Source organism: Salvelinus sp. IW2-2015, linkage group LG19, assembly GCF_002910315.2.
Source record: "Salvelinus sp. IW2-2015 linkage group LG19, ASM291031v2, whole genome shotgun sequence".
In the NCBI taxonomy this organism is placed as follows: domain Eukaryota; kingdom Metazoa; phylum Chordata; class Actinopteri; order Salmoniformes; family Salmonidae; genus Salvelinus; species Salvelinus sp. IW2-2015.
The window spans coordinates 22,643,022-22,663,178 of record NC_036859.1 but is presented as its reverse complement, the minus strand read 5'-3'; the positions used below and the strand labels follow the sequence as shown (position 1 = coordinate 22,663,178).

Genomic DNA, 20,157 nt, shown 5'->3' with positions numbered 1-20,157 from the left:
GCCAAGCTTRCTGCCATCCAGGACRTCTATACCAGGCGGTGTCAGAGGAAGGCCCTAAAAATTGTCAAAGACTCCAGCCACCCTAGTCATAGACTGTTCTCTCTGCTACCGCTAAGCAAAAGGTACCGGAGCGCCAAGTCTAGGTCCAAGAGGCTTCTAAACAGCTTCTACCCCCAAGCTATAAGACTCCTAAACAAATGGCTACACAGACTATTTGCATTGCACCCCTTCTTTTACACCYCTGCTACTCTCTGTTGTTATCATCATCTATGCATAGTCACTTTAATAACTCGGCCTACATGTACATATTACCTCAACTGACCAGTGCCCCCACACATTGACTCTATACCGGTACCCCCCTGTATATTGTTATTTTACTGCTGCTCTTTAATTACTTGTTTATTTTATTTCTTATTCTTATCTGTTTTTTTTTTACTGGATTGTTGGTTAGGGGCTCGTAAGTAAGCATTTCACTGTAAGGTCTACACCTGTTGTATTTGGCGCATGTTAATAATACAATTTGATTCGTAAGAGGGCCAGCCAGACCTCTTGAGGCTTGTTCACACTGCAGGCATTAATGCTCAAATCATTTTTGTTTTTCAAATCCATTTTGAAATACTGTTTGTCCAAATAGCAAATTACAAGTGACCAAATCAGATTTGGTGACATGCACAGTGGTTCAGGCTGATTAGTGGTCGTGCTCGTGCTTCCTATGACTCAGAAGTTATGTAGCAAGCTAATGCTAATGTAGCAAKTGGATGTTTCCCAGTTGCTTTGAATGTCCAAAATCATAGTGTAATAAACACTTTTAAAGACTCAAAGGATAAGATGATCCAACTTTCAAAATTATTCCTTTTTGGCTAGCCACAGCACTCAACTAGCTAGCTAGGTAGCTGTTTAGTTTTCTAGCACATTCACTCATTTGTTTGTAAACAATTAAAAAGCTAGTTAGCTGCCAATGTTCTTGTTAAACTATCAACAGAATAGCTAGCAAGCAACAAGATATGCCAAATAACAGTCTAAAAACCATTTGAGGGCAAATAAATCAGATTTAACCATTCAGACACAAGTCACCAGGAATCAGATTTGAATCTGATTTCAAACCACCTATAAAGGTAGTTTTGAATGTGGCTTGAAATGTCAATTTCTATGTGATTTTTGACTGTTCAGACTGCAGGAAAAAGAACAGATTCGACTTGGATATGCAAAAAAAAACAGCCAATTTCAACAATGCTTTGGTGTAATGACATACGTGTATCTTTACCTGCCCTTGTTAGTGGTGGGATGGGTCATAATGATCTACAGTAAAGAGAGGGATTTTCTTAGGAAACACATACAGTTGAAATCGGAAGTTTACATACACCWTAGCCAAATATATTTAAACTATATATATTTAAATATGTTTTTCACAATTTTTGACATTTAATCCTAGTAAAAATTCCCTGTTTTAGGTCAGTTAGGATTACCACTTTATTTTAAGAATGTGGAATGTCGTAATACTAGTAGAGAGAATGATTTATTTCAGCTTTTATTTCTTTCATCACATTCCCAGTGGGTCAGAAGTTTACATACACTCAATTAGTATTTGATAGCATTGCCTTAAACAATTTAAACTTGGGTCAAACGTTTCGGGTAGCCTTCCACAAGCTTCCCACAATAAGTTGGGTGGATTTTGGCCCATTCCTCCTGACAGAGCTGGTGTAACTGAGTCAGGTTTGTAGGCCGCCTTGCTAACACACACTTTTTCAGTTCTGCCCACAAATCTTCTTAGGACTGAGGTCAGGGCTTTGTGATGGCCACTCCAATACCTTGACTTTGTTGTCCTTGAGCCATTTTGTCACAACTTTGGAAGTATGCTTGGGGTCATTGCCCATTTGGAAGACCCGTTTGCAACCAAGCTTTAACTTCCTGACTGATGTCCTGAGATGTTTCTTCAATATATCCACATCATTTTCCATCCTCATGATGCCATCTATTTTGTGAAGTGTACCAGTCCCTCCTGCAGCAAAGCACCCACACAACATGATGCTGCCACCCCCGTCCTTCACGGTTGGGATGGTGTTCTTCAGCTTGCAAGCCTCCCCCTTTTTCCTCCAAACATAACGATGGTCATTATGGCCAAACAGTTCTATTTTTGTTTCATCAGACCAGAGGACATTCCTCCGAAAAGTACGATCTTTGTCCCCATATTGCAAACCGTAGTCTGGCTTTTTTATGGCGGTTTTGGAGCAGTGGCTTCTTCCTTGCTGAGTGGCATTTCAGATTATGTCGATATAGGACTCGTTTTACTGTGGATATAGATAATTTTGTACCTGTTTCCTCCAGTATCTTCACAAGGTCCTTTGCTGTTGTTCTGGGATTGATTTGCACTTTTGCACCAAAGTACGTTCATCACTAGGAGACAGAACGCGTCTCCTTCCTGAGTGGTATGACGGCTACGTGGTCCCATGGTGTTTATACTTGAGTACTATTGTTTGTACATATGACCGTGGTACCTTCAGGCGTTTGGAAATTCCTCCCAACGATGAACCAGATTTGTGGAGGTCTACAATTTCTTTTCTGAGGTCTTGGCTGATTTCTTTTGATTTTCCCATGATGTCAAGCAAAGAGGCACTGAGTTTGAAGGTAGACCTTGAAATACATCCACAGGTACACCTCCTATTGACTCAAATTATGTCAATTAGCCAATCAGAAGCTTCTAAAGCCATTAAATAATTTTCTGGAATTTTCCGAGCTGTTTAAAGGCGCAGTCAACTTAGTGTATGTAATCTTCTGACACACTGGAATTGTGATACAGTGAAATAATCTGTCTGTAAACAATTGTTGGAAAAATGACTTGTGTCATGCACAAAGTAGATGTCCTAACCGACTTGCCAAAACTATAGTTTGTTAGCAAGAAATGTGTGGAGTGGTTGAAAAACGAGTTTTAATGACTCCAACCTAAGTGTATGTAAACTTCTGACTTCAACTGTACATAACATCTACAGGTGCAAACAATCTGAAATCTTATATTAAAGAAATACTCAGCGAAAAAACGTTGCGACAAGTAGCACCGCACATATTGAGATGAGCGAGATGCCAGACTTCACTCACACACAGTCACACACAGTATCTGCGCATTTGCATGGGTTTACTTCATGCTGTTTAGAGCGTAGTAGCCAGAAAACTAAAACCGCAGAGAAGTTGAGCCTCGCACTTCAACGCTCTTAGTTGCTGCAGAAATTGACCCACTATGCTGTATCTACGTCATATCACTGAGTCAGTCTACCTTTAATACTGAAAACTCCACAGGGCCTGATGTAGGACAATTCTGGATTTTCAGTGCTTCTGTTTGACTCAACTTATGAAGTTCCAATTCATGTTTGACTCCTTAGAGTCGATTGATGCACTGGTTCATGTTTGATCCCTATTAAAATMTGTTCGTTTGAGCTAGAGGTATCAGGATTCAGCCTACTCTTTCAACCGACTACTGTTGTTATCCCACTGGGCACAAATGTTAATTCAACGCCTGTTCCATGTTGGTTCAACGTAATTTGGAAACAACATTGAGTCAACCAGTGTGTGCCCAGTGGGATGAGGCCAGGATCGATGGGCACTGGAGACTTGGGAGAGTAATTAAATAAATAAATATATATGTTGCTTATGCTTCCTTATTGCTTGAAGGCAAACAGAGTATTTTCCTCTTTTCTACAGGCAGGGGTGCCTTGTTAAGTATCATCCCATCAAAGTCCCCTTTTAAGGAATGTCTGACAGAAAATGTGAATTTGGCTTCACTGGCCTCTGAAAAATTGCTTTGGGAAGGATAGGGGAGTCTTTGTAGCTCTGGAAGCAGGTGTAGAGTTGTAGAAGTTCTGGATGCCTCTGTGAATTTATGCCTCATATATCTTTGTTAGCAGCACATCTTTTGTGGTGTGACAGAGTTCATCAAATGTTGTTTGGGAAAATATAATCAAAGCCGTTACCTTTATTTTCTCTCATTTTGCTACATTTTCAATTTGTACACACACATGAGATCTGGATGTGTCTGATCTCTACTTATTTCTGTGTGAACTAAAGATTTGTAAAATGATTACATTTGACCAATATGAAACCAGATCACATCCCTAGTGTATTTTAGTTGATCTGTGCCCCTATTGTTTTTGACTTTCTGTGACATCCTGTATCCTTTATTCCCATTCTTTCTAGTGCCCTCCTGGACTGAGTCCCATGAAGGATGGCACAGGCTGCTARGACCACCACATTGGCATCGACTGCTCTGACGGCTTTAACGGAGGCTGTGAACAACTGTGCCTCCAGCAGCTTGCCCCCCTGGAGGACGACCCCACCCTTTACAACATCCAGATGTTCTGCGGGTGAGAGAACACTACTGAACTTGGATGCATCTCAAATGGCAACCTATTCTCTACATAGTGCACTACTTTTGTAGTGCACTATGTAGTCCACTGTGTTGCACTAAAGTAGTGCACTGTGTTGCAAATACAGTGCTATTTGGTATGCAGGCCCTGTCTCTGTGGCACTGAACTGATAAAATAGTGTCATATCCTGAAGTGTTTAAAAAGGAGGACAGAAGTTTCAATGTAGGAAATTATAGCAATACCATGATAGTAGGGAAGGGAAAGGGGATACCTAGTCAGTTGGACAACCGAATGCATCTACCAAAATGTTGTTGGGTTCTGATTTCTTGACGTATGAAATCATGAAATATACTTATTCCTTTCACTGAGGGAGAGAGGGTAATTTATAACCTTTACGTTATGTCAAGATATATTAATGTTAGCCATCAGGGATCCTATGGGAGGAGGAAAGACACTGTCTGGTACGAGTCAACATGACAGCCGTAAGTTGGGGAGAAGTGAGCACTTTGGGGCAGAGGTCAGGTCAGAAGAAAGGAGGAAGAACAGATATCACTAAGGTTCTGAACATCATTGGCTGTTCAGATGTGTAGGAGGAGATACAGCATAGGAGAAAGAGTTAAATATCAGTGCTTGTGTGAATGTCTTTTGTCGGTTCAGCTGTTCGATCCTCTGGGATGAATGAACTTGGTTTAAGCTTTCATAGTGTCCGTCGAGTTCTTACTTTGATAATTAGAACCTAACAATCTGTAGTACTAGTCTTGCCTTCTTTTTCACTTCAGTAGATTCCTGGTGATGGCATTGTCATGACATAGTTCTAGTAGGAAAGCGAAGTGCACCAGTATGTCTTTTAAATGTCAGCTGTGCAGTGCGTTAGTCACTCAGAGTGATTTGTCTCTTCGCCTTGGAGAGGTTGTCTCTTTAAAGAGAAAGATCTCTTGACCTCTCTTTTAATGTCAAGTCTTCTCCTGACACAAAAGTATTTCTGACTGTAGGTGACAAATGTGCTTAATTGTCTGTCATATGAAACATGATAATATGACAGGGAAAGTGAACCAGTTTAAATGCGGTGTGGATTAGGACTGCATTATGGACAAAATATATCTAACCCTCTTTAGTGACACTTTCCTGTAGAAAGAAGTGTCATCATGAAGAAAGGGTATTTCACTTTAATCCCAGGCCCATTGCCTTTGATATATTTTACAGAGCTCGCTAGACACTGGAATGTCAAAGTGTCATAAATATGAAAGAGTCGAGAGGACTCACTGTTTGGATTATTCCCTTTTTGAAAAATGAAATGGGGTGTTTTTTGTTCACTGAATTTAATTAATAGCACCATACAACAAAGCTAGAATTGATTGGCACAATAGAATCATGAGGAGGCCTATTTTGTGGATCTCCTTGAACTCGGGCATAAAGGGGTGCACTTCTGAGTAAATAGTGAACCATGAACACAAGTAAAATAAGTCAATAATCCTGACAGATAGCCATAGTGATGTTTATATAATGTCAAGTTGGAATTTCATGTACTCTTCAGTCAGTCACTAAGGCAGACCAATTCTGATTTTTTTCTGCTAATTAGTCTTTTGACCAATCACATCAGATCTTTTCACATATTCAGAGCTGATCTGATTGGTCAAAAGACCAATTAGTGAGAAAAAGATCAGAATTGGGATGCCTGTGTAAATACAGCCAAAGGGACCTATTCAATTAAATCGATTTCCAGTATAAGTAAAAAAAACGACCTATTTTTTATCCCTGTATTGACTTGAATTGCAAGCAGAATTCGGTCTAAACCCTGAATATGACTATATTTATTAGAAGCTACGTGTATAATGTAGATTAAACATAGTCTATTTGAATATAATGTAAGAGCACATCAGCTCACACTGCTCCCCTTTTTTTTATGMCTGCCGTTGTAGTTGTATTGAGGATTACAAGAAAGGTCAAGATGGTCGTTCCTGCCAGCCCCTGTCTGAAGCCTGTACCGTGGGACTGGACTGTGGGGAGACAGCTGACATCCCAGCCAACCAAACCGTTTTTGGGGATCTCTTCTATGGCTACAACAACCACACCAAGGAGATCACCTCTGGGCAGATCCTCAAAGCTACCTTCAGGTAATGTATGAGTTGTGTCATGGGTTATAGCTTGTGTATAAAATAGGAATGATTCATGTTTGATTCACGGTTGATTCATGGTTGTTTAATTGGTCCTCAGCTAGAGGAAAAATGTATTTATAAAACATTTAAATTAAGGTATACAATGGGCAGAGATGTTAAGAGTCAATGTGCAGCAGGTGGGACGGAGTCAGGCGCAGGACACAGAGAATGAGTAATACCGGACTTTACTCAACAAAACAACTAAATATTCCACGCAGGGAAAATATTCCAGCTCACAAATATATGCGACCGCTTAACACAGAACAAACACGCACAAAACCATGTGTCACGCCCTGGRCTTAGTTKTCTTTGTTCTCTTTATTATTTTAGTTAGGTCAGGGTGTGACATGGGGGATGCAGGTGTTTTTGTTATTGTCTAGGGGTTTTTGTATTTCTATGGGTGTTTGCTAGTCTAGGTGTGATGTATGTCTATGGTTGCCTAGATTGGTTCTCAATTAGAGGCAGCTGTCTATCGTTGTCTCTGATTGGGAACCATATTTAGGCAGCGATATTCATTGGGTAGGTCGTGGGTTATTGTCTATGTGTAGTGTTTGTGTCAGCACTAGTTTTCATTAGCTTCACGTTCGTCGTTTATTGTTTTGTATTAGTTTGTTAAGTGTTCTTAATTTTCGTCTTCGTTAAATAAATCAAGTATGTATTCATTTCACGCTGCGCCTTGGTCCTCCTCTCTTCAACGTTACGACGATCGTGACACCATGTGGGAACCAGAGGGTTAAATAGGGAATTTATAATAATGTAATGGAAACCAGGTGTGTACAATAAAGACAGAACAAATGGACAATGAAATTTAGATCGGTGGCGGCTAGAAAACCGGTGACAACGACCGCCGAACACCGCCGAACAAGGAGAGGCACCAACTTCGACGGAAGTCGTGACAGATGTATAGTATACTAAAGCAAGGTGAGAGACTAATGCACTCAGAAGATTAATATGTACTGTATGGCATCTTCCTTCCACAATGAAAATTASCAAAATGATGTACATCTAAATACAGTGTATCTTGTGAATGAGGATCTAAAGATCTGCTTTTAATATCTAAAGAAAGGCACAGCAGGCCCTGTTTTGTGAATATAAGTTCTGTGGCAGCATGCTTTGTGGGCTGCTTAATTACCATCGTCCACTCACGATGCTTCCTTTCCGCTGAAGTCAGGAAGTCAGGTCACGGAAATCATCTACGGTCCTGAAAATGTAATTTGGGTGCACATGGATCCCGCAGCCAGAGGCAGTGCATCCACTTACAATATGTCACGTGAATGCTCGAGGAAGGCGAACAAGGGGAAGTTAATATCATCAAGTACTGTAGCTAAATCTCAAATGCTCTGATCTCATTTTGAAAGCACCGGGAGAGACAGCCAGGGTTTCAGACAGACTTTGAAAAGTACAAAATGCTCCTGTGCAGAGTGCAGCCAGACATGGTGCTGGAGAAAGCCTCTTTGGGGAGCCATGGTTAATGCAAACCCTAATTATACAAGATGGCAAGAAGTGAATTAAAAGTGACCAGGAYCCAGTTTGGTGTAATGGAACGTAATTGGAGCAGATGAAACTTTGAATGTGCAATGAACAAAGGGTCACCTGCGCTGCTGCACTGGTGCCTACCTTGGGTTCATTAAGCCTCACAAGAATGCCATACTGATTGACAATTAATTGGAAACTAAAGAAAATAGTCAAAACTTTGGTACACAGGAGGAATAGTACTGGGAAGTAGAGATTACTGCTGATGATGTAGTATTGCAGGGAACTTCAAACTTAATTTAGAAAAGTATTATGAATAAACATTCTCTCAATGATAAAAACAATTGCTAATGTTACTGATATTAAATGCTGGGGTTTATTAATTAATTTGTGACATTTTAATTATATTATTTTAAAGGAGAAAAATGTATTTTAACTTGAGGTATAGTCTTCACATTATCCAGGTAAATACAATTTCACGGCAGAAATAAAATGTTGTCCATTGACTGACACCCCATGGAGAGGAATAAGCCCTTGTGTGACTCGTGCATGGTTTACAAAGAGAATCACCGTGAGAGACATCCTGGAAAAAAAGGAGAGAAAAACTTGGATTATTCTGTTTCATACCAGCCTGGTGCTTGGAGTTTCATTGGCGCTTCATCAAAAGCTTCACCCCACGGTTCTGGAGTGTCACAAATCATCTGTTGCACTCTTTGACAGTAAACTTATGAAAGGCAAGTCCAATTTTAACACGGTCTAATCATTAACGTAGCATGCAAAAAGTAAGGAAACTTCAACTATCCTGAAAAAAATCCTGAAAAGTACAGAAACAACACATAGCTGCTGGATAGAAACAGAAATGTGGTTCTCCAAACTCCCAAGCTCCCTTCTACCACACTACTGTACACAAAACGTTTCACAAACTATACAAAATGTGCACATTTCCTCATAGTCAAGTATGACTGTTGATCTTTTATTCATTTGAAAAAGAGGCATCCCACCCCTACCTTTTTATTTAGTCTGGCTGGAACAACAAAGGGAAGGAAATTAAAGGACACATCTAGCAGAGTGCGAAGGTGCCCACTGGCTCTTCACAGCCGGTGTTGCTGGAATAAGATGAGGCTAGCCTGTACCCACTCAGCAGGAGCAGAGTCTGCTGGATGGCCAGGCTCCAGGCTGTGCCACAGAGCTGCGTCTGATTCTATCCACACAGAGCTGTGGGCCCTGCTTTCATGCTCACCAGCCTCTGAAACACTTTTCATGTTTTAAAAAAAGTTACTTGTCGTTCTCTGAATCGCTCCTGCTGAATTTRAGAGTCGGCTTGGTAATTATTATTTCAAAAGTTAGAATTTTCTGTGGAGGATTGGAGGTAAATAAGAGGTGTCATACAATCTTAGCCAGAGCTTTTATGTGGCCAAGACTGGCCGGGACACAGAGATTTATAACAAGACCACATAAGGGGATATTCCATTAAACATGTTTTCTTCTCTTTCTCTTGAGCATAGAGAGAGATGGGATGGGATCTTAGCTGAGATGCCTGGTGCTGTTTTGTATGTCTACAGACTTAGTAGTGATGCGATTTCCTACTGGTAGATCTAAATGTCTCTGAGGGAGGCAGTGAAGAACATTAGAATAATGTGAGTTAAAAAGGCAACCTCTTCTCATTATTTCCTCCCTTTGGCTCCAAGACCTTCTCTCTCCTTGCTCTCTCTCTCCCTTTCTCTCTCTCTCTCTCTCTCTCTCTCTCTCTCTCTCTCTCTCTCTCTCTCTCTCTCTCTCTCTCTCTCTCTCTCATTACTCCACACAACATGCTTAGAGCAGGTTTTAATGAATATTTGTGTGTTCTTTGTTCTCATTAGGGCTGCTTGGGATCGTGATTTAGACCACATTTCCAAACTACTTGGTGGGGTGTCTCCTCTCACCCCCTCAGAGGAGGAACACCTTTATCTACTCGCTTAATTAAAATATACAATTTCTGTGTGAGCTAGATTGATTATATTAAACACCGGAGAGCATTGCCTCAATTATTGCACGTTGTAAAGTTCTTACCCCAGCCCCATTCCATCACTTGTCGTCTGATATTATCAGGGGGAATACAAAAAAAATTATATCACAATCAAAAAGTCAYAAATATCACTGAGGTATGTCATAGTTGAAATTATAAAGTTAGCTGAAACCCTGAAACAGTTAAAGGTTACATTTTTCATTTCCCAGCTATTACTCAAGAAGAGGCACATGGGCATGAACTCTTTCAAAGTGACCTAGACTTTCAAATGAAGAATAATATGCACAGGATGTACATARTATATAAATACGATTTTTACTTTGGTTGACTCTGATCTTGAAAAAATACTMAAATATTTTTTGGGCATCTATGCTCACCTCATCCCGTTATTACTATTTTGTTAGATTCCAAAGTCCAAAGAAAACTCACTAAATTAAACTGTTGGTTTTCCATTTTTAGATCACAGGAACTGTAATTGACTATGTTAATATGAAATTGGCTTTAAGCCAGTTTAACAATGGCATATTTCATACAGGCGTAACTTCTTCTTGACAATACAAATTAATCACAATGGCACATTCAAACCAATTTACCCTCTAGGCCCAAGGTGCATTATAAATACCCTTTTCTCCATTTTCTTTGCTTAGGAGATAAGTATTGTTATACTATGCCTAAAGCAACATATTTGATATGTATGAGTCTAGTTTTCATGCTTTTAATGACTGTTAACAATGTGTTCCTTTTCCTTACTCCCGGCCATGGAATGGCCATACAAATGAATTGGCATGTAATGCCATTATTTCAGTGTTTCCAATGGAGGGTCAGGTTTCATTTTCAGAAAATGCCCCCAAAGGGGATGATTTTAGCTAATATGCACAGCCATTTTACAGTTACATCCAGTTCCTGCTAGTTRTAAGTCCCTGAAAGCTAAAGTATATTTGACACTGCTTATAGATATTAAATATCAATAGGACTATTGCTGTTTACAGTTATGAAACATTATGTAATTGACTTCGAAGGGATAAATGACTATTTCAGAGGTGGTTGTAAGATATATGTCACGCCCTGATCTGTTTCAACTGTCTCCACCCCCTCCAGGTGTCGCTTATTTCCCCCAGTGTATTTATCCCTGTGTTTCCTGTCTCTCTGTGCCAGTTCGTCTTGTATGTTTCCAAGTCAACCAGCGTTTTTCCCGTCCTCCTGCTTTTTGCATTCTCCTTTTTCTAGTCCTCCTGGTTTTGACCCTTGCCTGTTTCTGAACATTGTACCCGTCTGCCTGACCATTCTGCCTGTCTGCCACTTTGTACCTCCTGGTTTTGACCTTTTTGCCTGTCCACGACCATTCTCTTGCCTACCACTTTGGATTAATTAACATTGTAAGACTCCAACCATCTGCCTCCTGTGTCTGCATTTGGGTCTCGCCTTGTGCCTTGATAATATATTAAGTAATGGGAGTGTGATGCTCAATCACTGACTATGAGTAATGTTGCTTCAAGTCAGGCATTTGTGTTTGGAACATGGAAATAACGTAATGCTCCTTTCATAGAAGCAGTTATTTTCACTCAGTGATGAATAATAGGAGGGGTTTGTAACTGCATCCCACCCCTTTCCTGTTTCAACCCAATTCTGGAAATGTATGTTTTGACTATTTAAAGATAATGCTGTTTATTATTGTGTTTACATCTGTGGCTGTTAACCATCAAGTCAAAAGAACGCAATTTAATATGAGTAGATGTATGCTGTAGATGTGCTGTACAGAGCCATTGCTCAGCTACATGAGGGGTATTTTTTTTTTTCCTTCTGTAGTTATATCATTATTGTACAGATTAGGTTTCATTATTTGTCTGTTCTAAAATCTTTGTAACTGGTATTCCCATACATATGGTTATTCATGATTCCGGCTTTTGAGGAGAAATCGAGATTTTGGATTAAGGGTCACCTTTCAAACTCAAATCTTCTTCATCAGTGACTCTTACCAGAAACATGAATGCATGCAGAAAAGTCATCATAGAGAAGAAAGTGCTTCCATATAACTTTCAGGTACCTCCACTGGTCCTTTTATCGAGAAAGTGAAAGCTTTAGCGGCAGTACAGTTTTTTTCATACTCAATTCAAAGTAATTTGCCCTTTAAGATCCACTCTTTTTCTAACTTTTCAAATGGACTCTTTGGAGTGGATATTATCACTATTGTAATGAATGAATGCAGTGAGCAGAGACAGGGATGAGTATACCAGGTTGAGCAGGATTAAGGCCAGGCACCACAGCCTGAAATTACATTTTAGCATCGACAGTAGCTATACATTTTTTGTTGGTATTTTGGTCCATTCATATTAGTATTTTCAAAAAGTAAACATAAAAATGAAAAAAMATTGATGGAAATGGATGTTTTACTATCGTCATGTTTTGATACTATCGTCATCAAAATGTCATCAATTTTAACCACTTTAAAATGGACATACATCCATAATTACACATTATTTAAAATCCAATTTCATAGAGAATGTAACAAACTGGACTATACTGTATGTAGTAACTTACTTTGAAGAGATCGTGATTATGTCTAAATAAGTGTTTGGTGTTTGGTAATCTAATTTCAGTGTACTTGTCTTGGAGTGCCATTTTCCCAAAGTCAGACTCTTCCAACACGCCAACTCATTTTCCTCAGCTTCAGAAGCATCTACAGTACATTCATCAAATTGTGTGTGGTTATCCTTAGATATATGCTTCAGACTTGCGTAGAGGTAATTGTTGATATGTTGTAAAAAATACAATTCTAGGTAACATTTTCTTTAGAAAAATGTGCCAAAAAAGCATATCGGTGACATAATATTTTGTAGCTCACACGGTTCAGGTTTTACAGATGATTTCGTGACGGTTTTCTTTCCAGATCCTCTCATGTGTAGAAAAATGTCGCTTTCACAAGCCCAATGTTATGGAATAGGCAGAAACTTTATATCGGCAGAAAGAGGTTTTTGAGCTGAAGCCACTACAAGAAACAGTAAGTCTCTAGCATAAACACACAGGAGCTATTCAATATTAAAAATGTTGTCACCATGTGACGCACGGGTGCGTCAATCAACTTTAGGGGGAGCCTTAAACATGAACAAAATTAGCATATCAGGTTAGGAACTGGAGGAGAACCACAGAATAAAAGGACATTTAACATAATGAAAAATGGCATGTTTGATGTAGAAGTCTCTGATTCTCCCTGCATGCTCACATACAGTATTTCCTGTGGATTTTCTTAACCATCTGCCAGAAAATTATGAACGATTCTCGCTGAAACGTGTTGGTTCTAACAATAAATAATACTTTTTATCAACTACCACTCTCCTCCAAGAGTTGCTGAATTTCCTCTTCATATTCAGAAGATACTGTTTTGCAATTTGTTAATGATTGACACTGGCTCTTCTCTGCCTTATTCCCTCTCTCCCTCATAAGGCCTAGTTGGATGGGTGAGTAATTGTGGGGCTCTAAATAGGCTGTTTTGTCATACTTAATCCAGGCAGAAGAACTTTGCCCGAGGCATCGAGCAGCAGCTCCCAGATGGCATGGTTGTGGCATCAGTTCCAACCGAGGTGCAATGCCACGAAGAGCTGTCAGACCCAGTCCCTGACCCAGACTATCTCACAGGTAGGAGCAATTTGGAATTTATAGATTTTGTCCCTTATTTTGTCATTTCGACGTATACCAAGAAGCTTCGTAAATTGTGCAATATCAGTTTTTCTTAAAGTGGAGAAAACCCTCTAGAGGGGAAGTCAGAGGCAGCAGAGTGCAGCTGATTTGATTGGCTAGTAGCATGAAAACACAGGCAATAAACCCATGGGTTCAATTTCCAAGAAGAAACATCCCAGATTATTTTGGAATTTAAGACTAACATGTCAGGCTAACATTTTGCCTTAAGCAGAGCCAATGGGTCCCATTATTTGGGTGGGTTTAAATTGAATTGACTATTGTACAATATTCAATATTGCTGCTATGGTGGTGTTTGTTCTGTGGAGTTATGACCAGCAATTTTTTACGAATGTGGTTACGTCTGTCCCTTTCAATGCTGACCTCAGTCACTAGCGCTGGTATTGCTGATGTCTGACAAAGAAAATCATACATTTTGTCGTTCTTCCAAGTTTTGTAGAAAATGTTATCTAAAAAAGCATGTTGTTTTGTCTGTCATTTTAATCTATACAATCAACGTGTTTTCCTCCTGACACCTGTATTGTCAAATAACCTTGTTTTGTGTTTTCATAAAACATGCACGCCATCCACATCCACCTTCAACAACTTTTTTAAAAACGTGTGTGATTGAATCCAAACGGAGTTCTCTCGAAGTTCCTGCACAATCCCCTCTACAGAGCATGCCATGCTACCAAGCATGTCATCCAAGTAAATAATGAACTGGAAGGAAATGGGAGAAGATATTAACAAAATCATTTTTCATGAGGAAATGGGCTGATTTGGATTGTGCCACTGCTGTCAGAATTCATTAGTCTTCAGATCTGAATTCTGTCTGGTGCTTCTCCACACTACAAGCACAGCACATGGTGCCAGCCGTGCCATTTAGACAGAATACAGAGGTTCAATGTAAACCACCCTCATTAACAGAGGAAAAGATCCATCCTTGCTCCACCAAATGACTCAGGCTTCAATGTGCTGCATCTTTCATCATTCCATTCACATCTCCCATTTGCTGCTGTTGTTGGCAGGTACAACATTTTACTGTCCAATTCAACATTACTGCAAGGGGAGCTTAACAGGATATTTAACATTTGGAGTAGGCCTATTCTACTTTAGAGAAATCTATTTCTGTCCTATTTCCTGGAAATGTAAAGACTCAGATCTTTACTTTCTAGTTTCTTCGTTTTATCTGGATAATGAAGAAAGAAACAAAGCTAGATATATGCTGTGAAAACTGTAAAGCTGTTATCATACAGTATGTTGTAACGCTGTCATACAGTAGTCATTACAGTATAAAGGTTGTCTTCTCCATTAAAGCACTATCGAATTTGCACTGGGACAATTTACTCTTGCATATTACAAAGAAACTCACAGTGGAGATGAAATATTGTAATCTCCACACATAGTTACGCTTTAATGAGAAACTATTCTGCATTATTATGGTACCTTTGGTAATATGGCTTATGGCTCCCGAGTGGCGCAGCGGTCTAAGGCACTGCATCTCAGTGCTAGAGGCATCACTACAGACACCCTGTTTTGATTCCAGGCTGTATCACAACCGGCTGTGATTGGGAGTCACGTAGGGCGGTGCACAATTGGCCTAGCGTTGTCCGGGTTTGGCTGGTGTAGGCCATCAATGTAAATAAMAATTTGTTCTTAACTGACTTGCCTAGTTAAATGAAAGTTAAATTAAATAAATGAAATTTATGCCTATGGTAATGGTACCTATGTTTAGATGCAACTGGCCCGATGCGTCCAGTGGTGCAACAAAACAAAGTCCATACTAATGGCCAGATTTGGATGGTTTATATGACCTCTCAAAGAAGGTGGCTTAGACATTACAGGACGTCTCACTCCAAACCACATTTACAAGGTTATTTCTAAGGTAATGGATAATCAACAAAGACAGAATGGCATCAGTTAAAATGTGATGTTTATTGGAAACTTCTGAGGATATCAAAAAAGTATAATCTTATGGATCTTCTGCTGTCATCACATTCCAGGGCCTTGTCCCTCTGTGGAGTATAAACATTTCTATCCAAGTGTTGCCGTGGGGTTGGAGGAGAGACACAGCACAGGATCCCATCACCACTTCACCATGCCCAATGGTTGTGTTTCAAATGGCACCCTGTTCCCTATTTAATGCAATACTTTTGACCAAGGTCCATAAGGATCTGATCAAAAGTAGTGCACTATGTAGGGAATAGGGTGTCATTTGGGATACAGATTCTCATTGTGTAATAGTCCTATAGCTACTGTTCAATTAGATTTGATCTCACACAGTACACAGAAAAAAATTAAATGGTCCTTCCTCAGCTCTTAAGGTTCCTTGGAGAACTCTTGGAGAACTTTTGGAGAACTCTTGTGGGGTACTTGACGTGACATCAACAGTTCTGAATTTTAAAAAGTTATTGAAACGTATGGAAGCGTGCAGATGTGTCCCTTTCATAGCACACATCAAATTGGCCAGTGTTATCCAGTGTTGATTCAAGAGTTAAATTAACACTGTAAAGAGTTAAATTAACACTAAGTGGTAAAAAAACAACTAGTGTTGGCGTTATTAACCAGTATTGAACCAAAGCCACCTCCATCATTATTATATTTCCCAGCATGCTTTATTGCAGGTAGATCTTTTTGAATTGTTTGTTTCAATATCTATGATTGACAGATTAATCTTATGCTACTCAAATATAAATAATTTACATTTTCGAAACTGTTCCAATCTCTTAGTTGGACTTATTGTAGCTGTTCCTGAAATGGTTGTTCCAGTTTAAGGTAGTCTCATATTTTAGTCTACCCAACCATGGCAGTCATTCTGAATGAAGGTTGCGGGTGAATAAAAATGTGTCACGTTCTGACCTAAGTTCCTTTTTCATGTCTTTATTTTTAGTTTGGTCAGGGCGTGAGTTGGGGTGGGTGATTCTGTAGGTGATTTTCTATGTGTTTGGCCTAGTATGGTTCTCAATCAGAGGCAGGTGTCACTCTGATTGGGAGCCATATTTAGGTAGCCTGTTTTCATTTGTGTTTTGTGGGTGGTTGTATCCTGTGTTAGTGTTTTCACCATACGGGACTGTTTTGGGTTGTTTGTACTTTTGTTATTTCGTTCAGTGTTCTGTTTGATTTTTTAAATATATCATTATGGACACTTACCACGCTGCGCATTGGTCCTCCTCTTCTTCCAACCACGACGAGCGTTACAAAATMCTAAATGTTGTATATCCCCACTCTGGCTGGAATCCAATAGGAATTACACATCACTTTGCAAGCCAGCATAATGTGACTTGCAGGCTTGATGTGTCCTGTAAAATATGTGTTTCAGGCTACTGTATTGGGTAAAACTAGGCCCTCAAAAGAAGGCCTTATAAATGATGCATTCTATTGTCTTAAATAATATAACATTAATGACAACATATTCACTTAGGATCTCACTTGGTGAAGGCCACAGGACTGAAAATGAATAAATGCAACAACCATGTCTCTGTCACTAGCAAGCACAGTCATGGTACTGGTAACTCTAAAATTAACTCTAAAGGCACCCTGGGAAATATGCAAATAAGGCTTAAAACCCTACAGCAAGGCTATTCAATTCCGGTCCTGGAGGGCCGAAACATTTCTGGTTTTCGATTTTTATATGGTTCTTCAAAGAACCATCCCATTTATGGTTCTTCAGAGACCCTAAAATGGTTCCCCTATGGCTTTGCTCTTAAGAATCTTATTTGGTTCAAACTTGCACCTGTATTTTTAGAGTGTAGCATACATTCTTATGCATACAGGGTGTGGTGGCATTGAAGTCCTTTCAGGCACAGTGATTCTTGGGTTTTGTGCTCTGCTCTGAAACATGACATTGTCAGATGCAGAGTAGTCAAGAGAAAAATAACATGATTGGCCTCACCAGTGTCATAAAGAAAACCGCAGTGGGCAAAACTGGTTGAAATTATGTAAATTATGGGAATATATACTGTAAATGCCAATGTCTGAGTGATTCATTGCAGATGTTACTTAGGTTTTACAATTTAGGTTTTACAAAATTCCCTATGCTATACTATCTGAAAATCCTACACAGAAGAATTGATCTTTCAAATTACCTGAAATGTATACCCTTACAAGGACTATTCTCCTTAATCAGCATTTTAGTGAACATACACAGTCCTGAATGTGTATACCGGTATATGCATCCTTCCACTTTGATTGTATCATGTCAGAAACAGTGAATATACTGCAACTGGCATTTCATTGCTAACTTAGCTAATAGTCCATGGGACAGGAACAGAGACTATGAGGAAGTATCTGCTGGTGCTGTTGAGCAGTTGCCACCCTCCCTTGCTGATTTAGGCAGGTTGGTGCCATGGTCAGTGTATTTGTCACTATGTCAGCACTCCTTGCGCTACCTCTCCAACCCTCGCAGGGCAATGCATTCATCTTCCTATTCATCTCTGGGTTGGAAGTCATTCATCATAGGCCAGAGGGCTCCATCAATGATTCCAATGGGAAGAGAGGGAGGCGAGGCTTTGAAAGGCAAATACATCTTAATTTAATTGGAAAGGTGGAAGCAGGTATGCTTTCACTGCCACTAAGCAGATTTCCCATAAGATGGAGAAAGGGAGAAGTCTTTTTAGCTTCTTTAAGCAAAAAGAATGACCAGCAGTCGTGGTAGCTATTGTCGGGGGCTCGAAGGGCAGCTGTGTTTTTAGCGATTGTCTTCAGGAAACTCTCTCACAAAGGCAGTGGCTGTCATGTTCTCAGCGCTCAGATTGTCTAAATGTATATAAGCATCTGAATGAGTATAGTGAAAGTGTCAATTCAGAGAGAGAGAACAAAATGGGAAACACCACAGGTGAAAAGGACCACAGTGTCAATCATTTGTGTGCTCTAGCACTAGATTAGATTCCATTGATCGTCAAAGGAGTGGGTACTGGGTACTGTTTCCAGTTAAGAAAAACGGCTGACACAGGAGTTTTGACGCACTGAGTTTTTATCTCCTTTGTGTTATTAGTTGCGCACAGGCAATCTCCGGAAGTCAAGTCTCGAAGCAAAAGCAAAAGTGACAGGTTCAGATTTGTAATAACCCAATAAATCCAATCAACAATCTCTCAGAAGCTTGAATAGCATCAATGTCGACATTTCCAGTTGCAYTGCAGGCAGGTCATCACAATCTAATTTAGTAGACCCCCTAGCCAGAAAAATGTGTTTATATACACTGTTCTAAACTCTCCAAAAAGCAGCTGTAATGGATGCTGATTCAACCAGCATCTGAAAATAGCTTTCATATTCCAATAACAATCTGGTGAATTCAGTTTTCACACAGAGCCATACAAATGGCATGGCTTAGGTCAATTGCTATTGACAAGATTTGTCTTCCTCCGCTAAACTGATAGCATCAGAGGASGGTTTGCTGCTGGCTTACCTATTTTCTTTGTGATTCAGCGTGTTTGGTGAGGTGTGTGTTTGTGCATGTGTGTGTGACTGAGTGTGTCTTAGCCTCTTGCGTTCATGTCTGGAAGCCAATTTCTATCATGCTTCCACTGATAAGTAGACATTAAATCTTACAAAGTTGATCAATCTCAGACAGATGGGATCATCTTGATGCAATAACACAAGGTTGATGACAGTAGATGCAGCGGTAAACCAGAGTAACACACTTTGTTAGTTAGGCTCATATTCTGTTGTTATCAATTCTAAGAATCCAGTACAGTTCTGAGTAACTTTCCTGAATTATTCTCTCATTACTGTATTTGACCTATATCTTAGAAAGATAAAGCACAAATGTAGCCTACAAGTCAATCCCAGCCGCACCAAATAAAGCACACATGATTCATTAATACATAGCTATGATAATTCATCTGGAATGACATTCACCCAAATTAATTACTCAGCCTCCACGAGTCTAACATTAAGAGGCTTAATTAAAATGAAAATCGATCTATAAAAATTAAGCAATAAGGAGATAAGTTGTAGCTGTCAAGGTCATATGTTTGTTGGTAGACCCTCAACTGAAGAGAAGTAATATTATTTTCATATTATCTGTTCTAGCCATCCCTCAGGGGTGTAACGTCCTCAGTGTCTCCAGACGATGGTTACCTTTAAATGTGTCAGCATTGAGACGCCACATAATCTATATTTTATTAACTTGACGCAGGAAAGGAAGGTCATGCCTTCAGGGGCTTCTGTTGGTGTTCAATGCATTTCAGTTTCACCTCCCCATATAACTATTACTGTATCAGTTTATAGAATATGATTCTGTGTCTGGGTATATCTTTAGAGTAAAGCGGTCTAATGAATAATTTTGTGTTTTTAGACTCTTGCATTTCAGCCTTTAAAATGTCATTTTTAAATTTACAGTGTCTGCTACTGGGCTTCTAACCTGACTGTTTCCCCCTCTCATGTCAAGAGGGTTCCTGAGCTGGCAGAGTAGGTTTCCATATTATCTGGTCAATCCTTGGCTGGCCATGGTTTGACCTGCAGTGTTAATAGCATTCTGTTCTGCTGCAGTTCCCTA

At 39.7% G+C, this 20,157-nt stretch overlaps 1 protein-coding gene across 1 annotated transcript in view; it reads left to right on the top strand.

Moving 5' to 3' along the window:
• LOC111979548 (astrotactin-1-like) overlaps positions 1-20,157 on the top strand; it is a 229,425-nt gene that overhangs the window by 100,190 nt on the left and 109,078 nt on the right. The window contains 3 exon segments of the mRNA XM_070448910.1: positions 4,186-4,352; positions 6,275-6,469; positions 13,495-13,622. Coding sequence (XP_070305011.1) covers positions 4,186-4,352; positions 6,275-6,469; positions 13,495-13,622 — 490 coding nt within the window.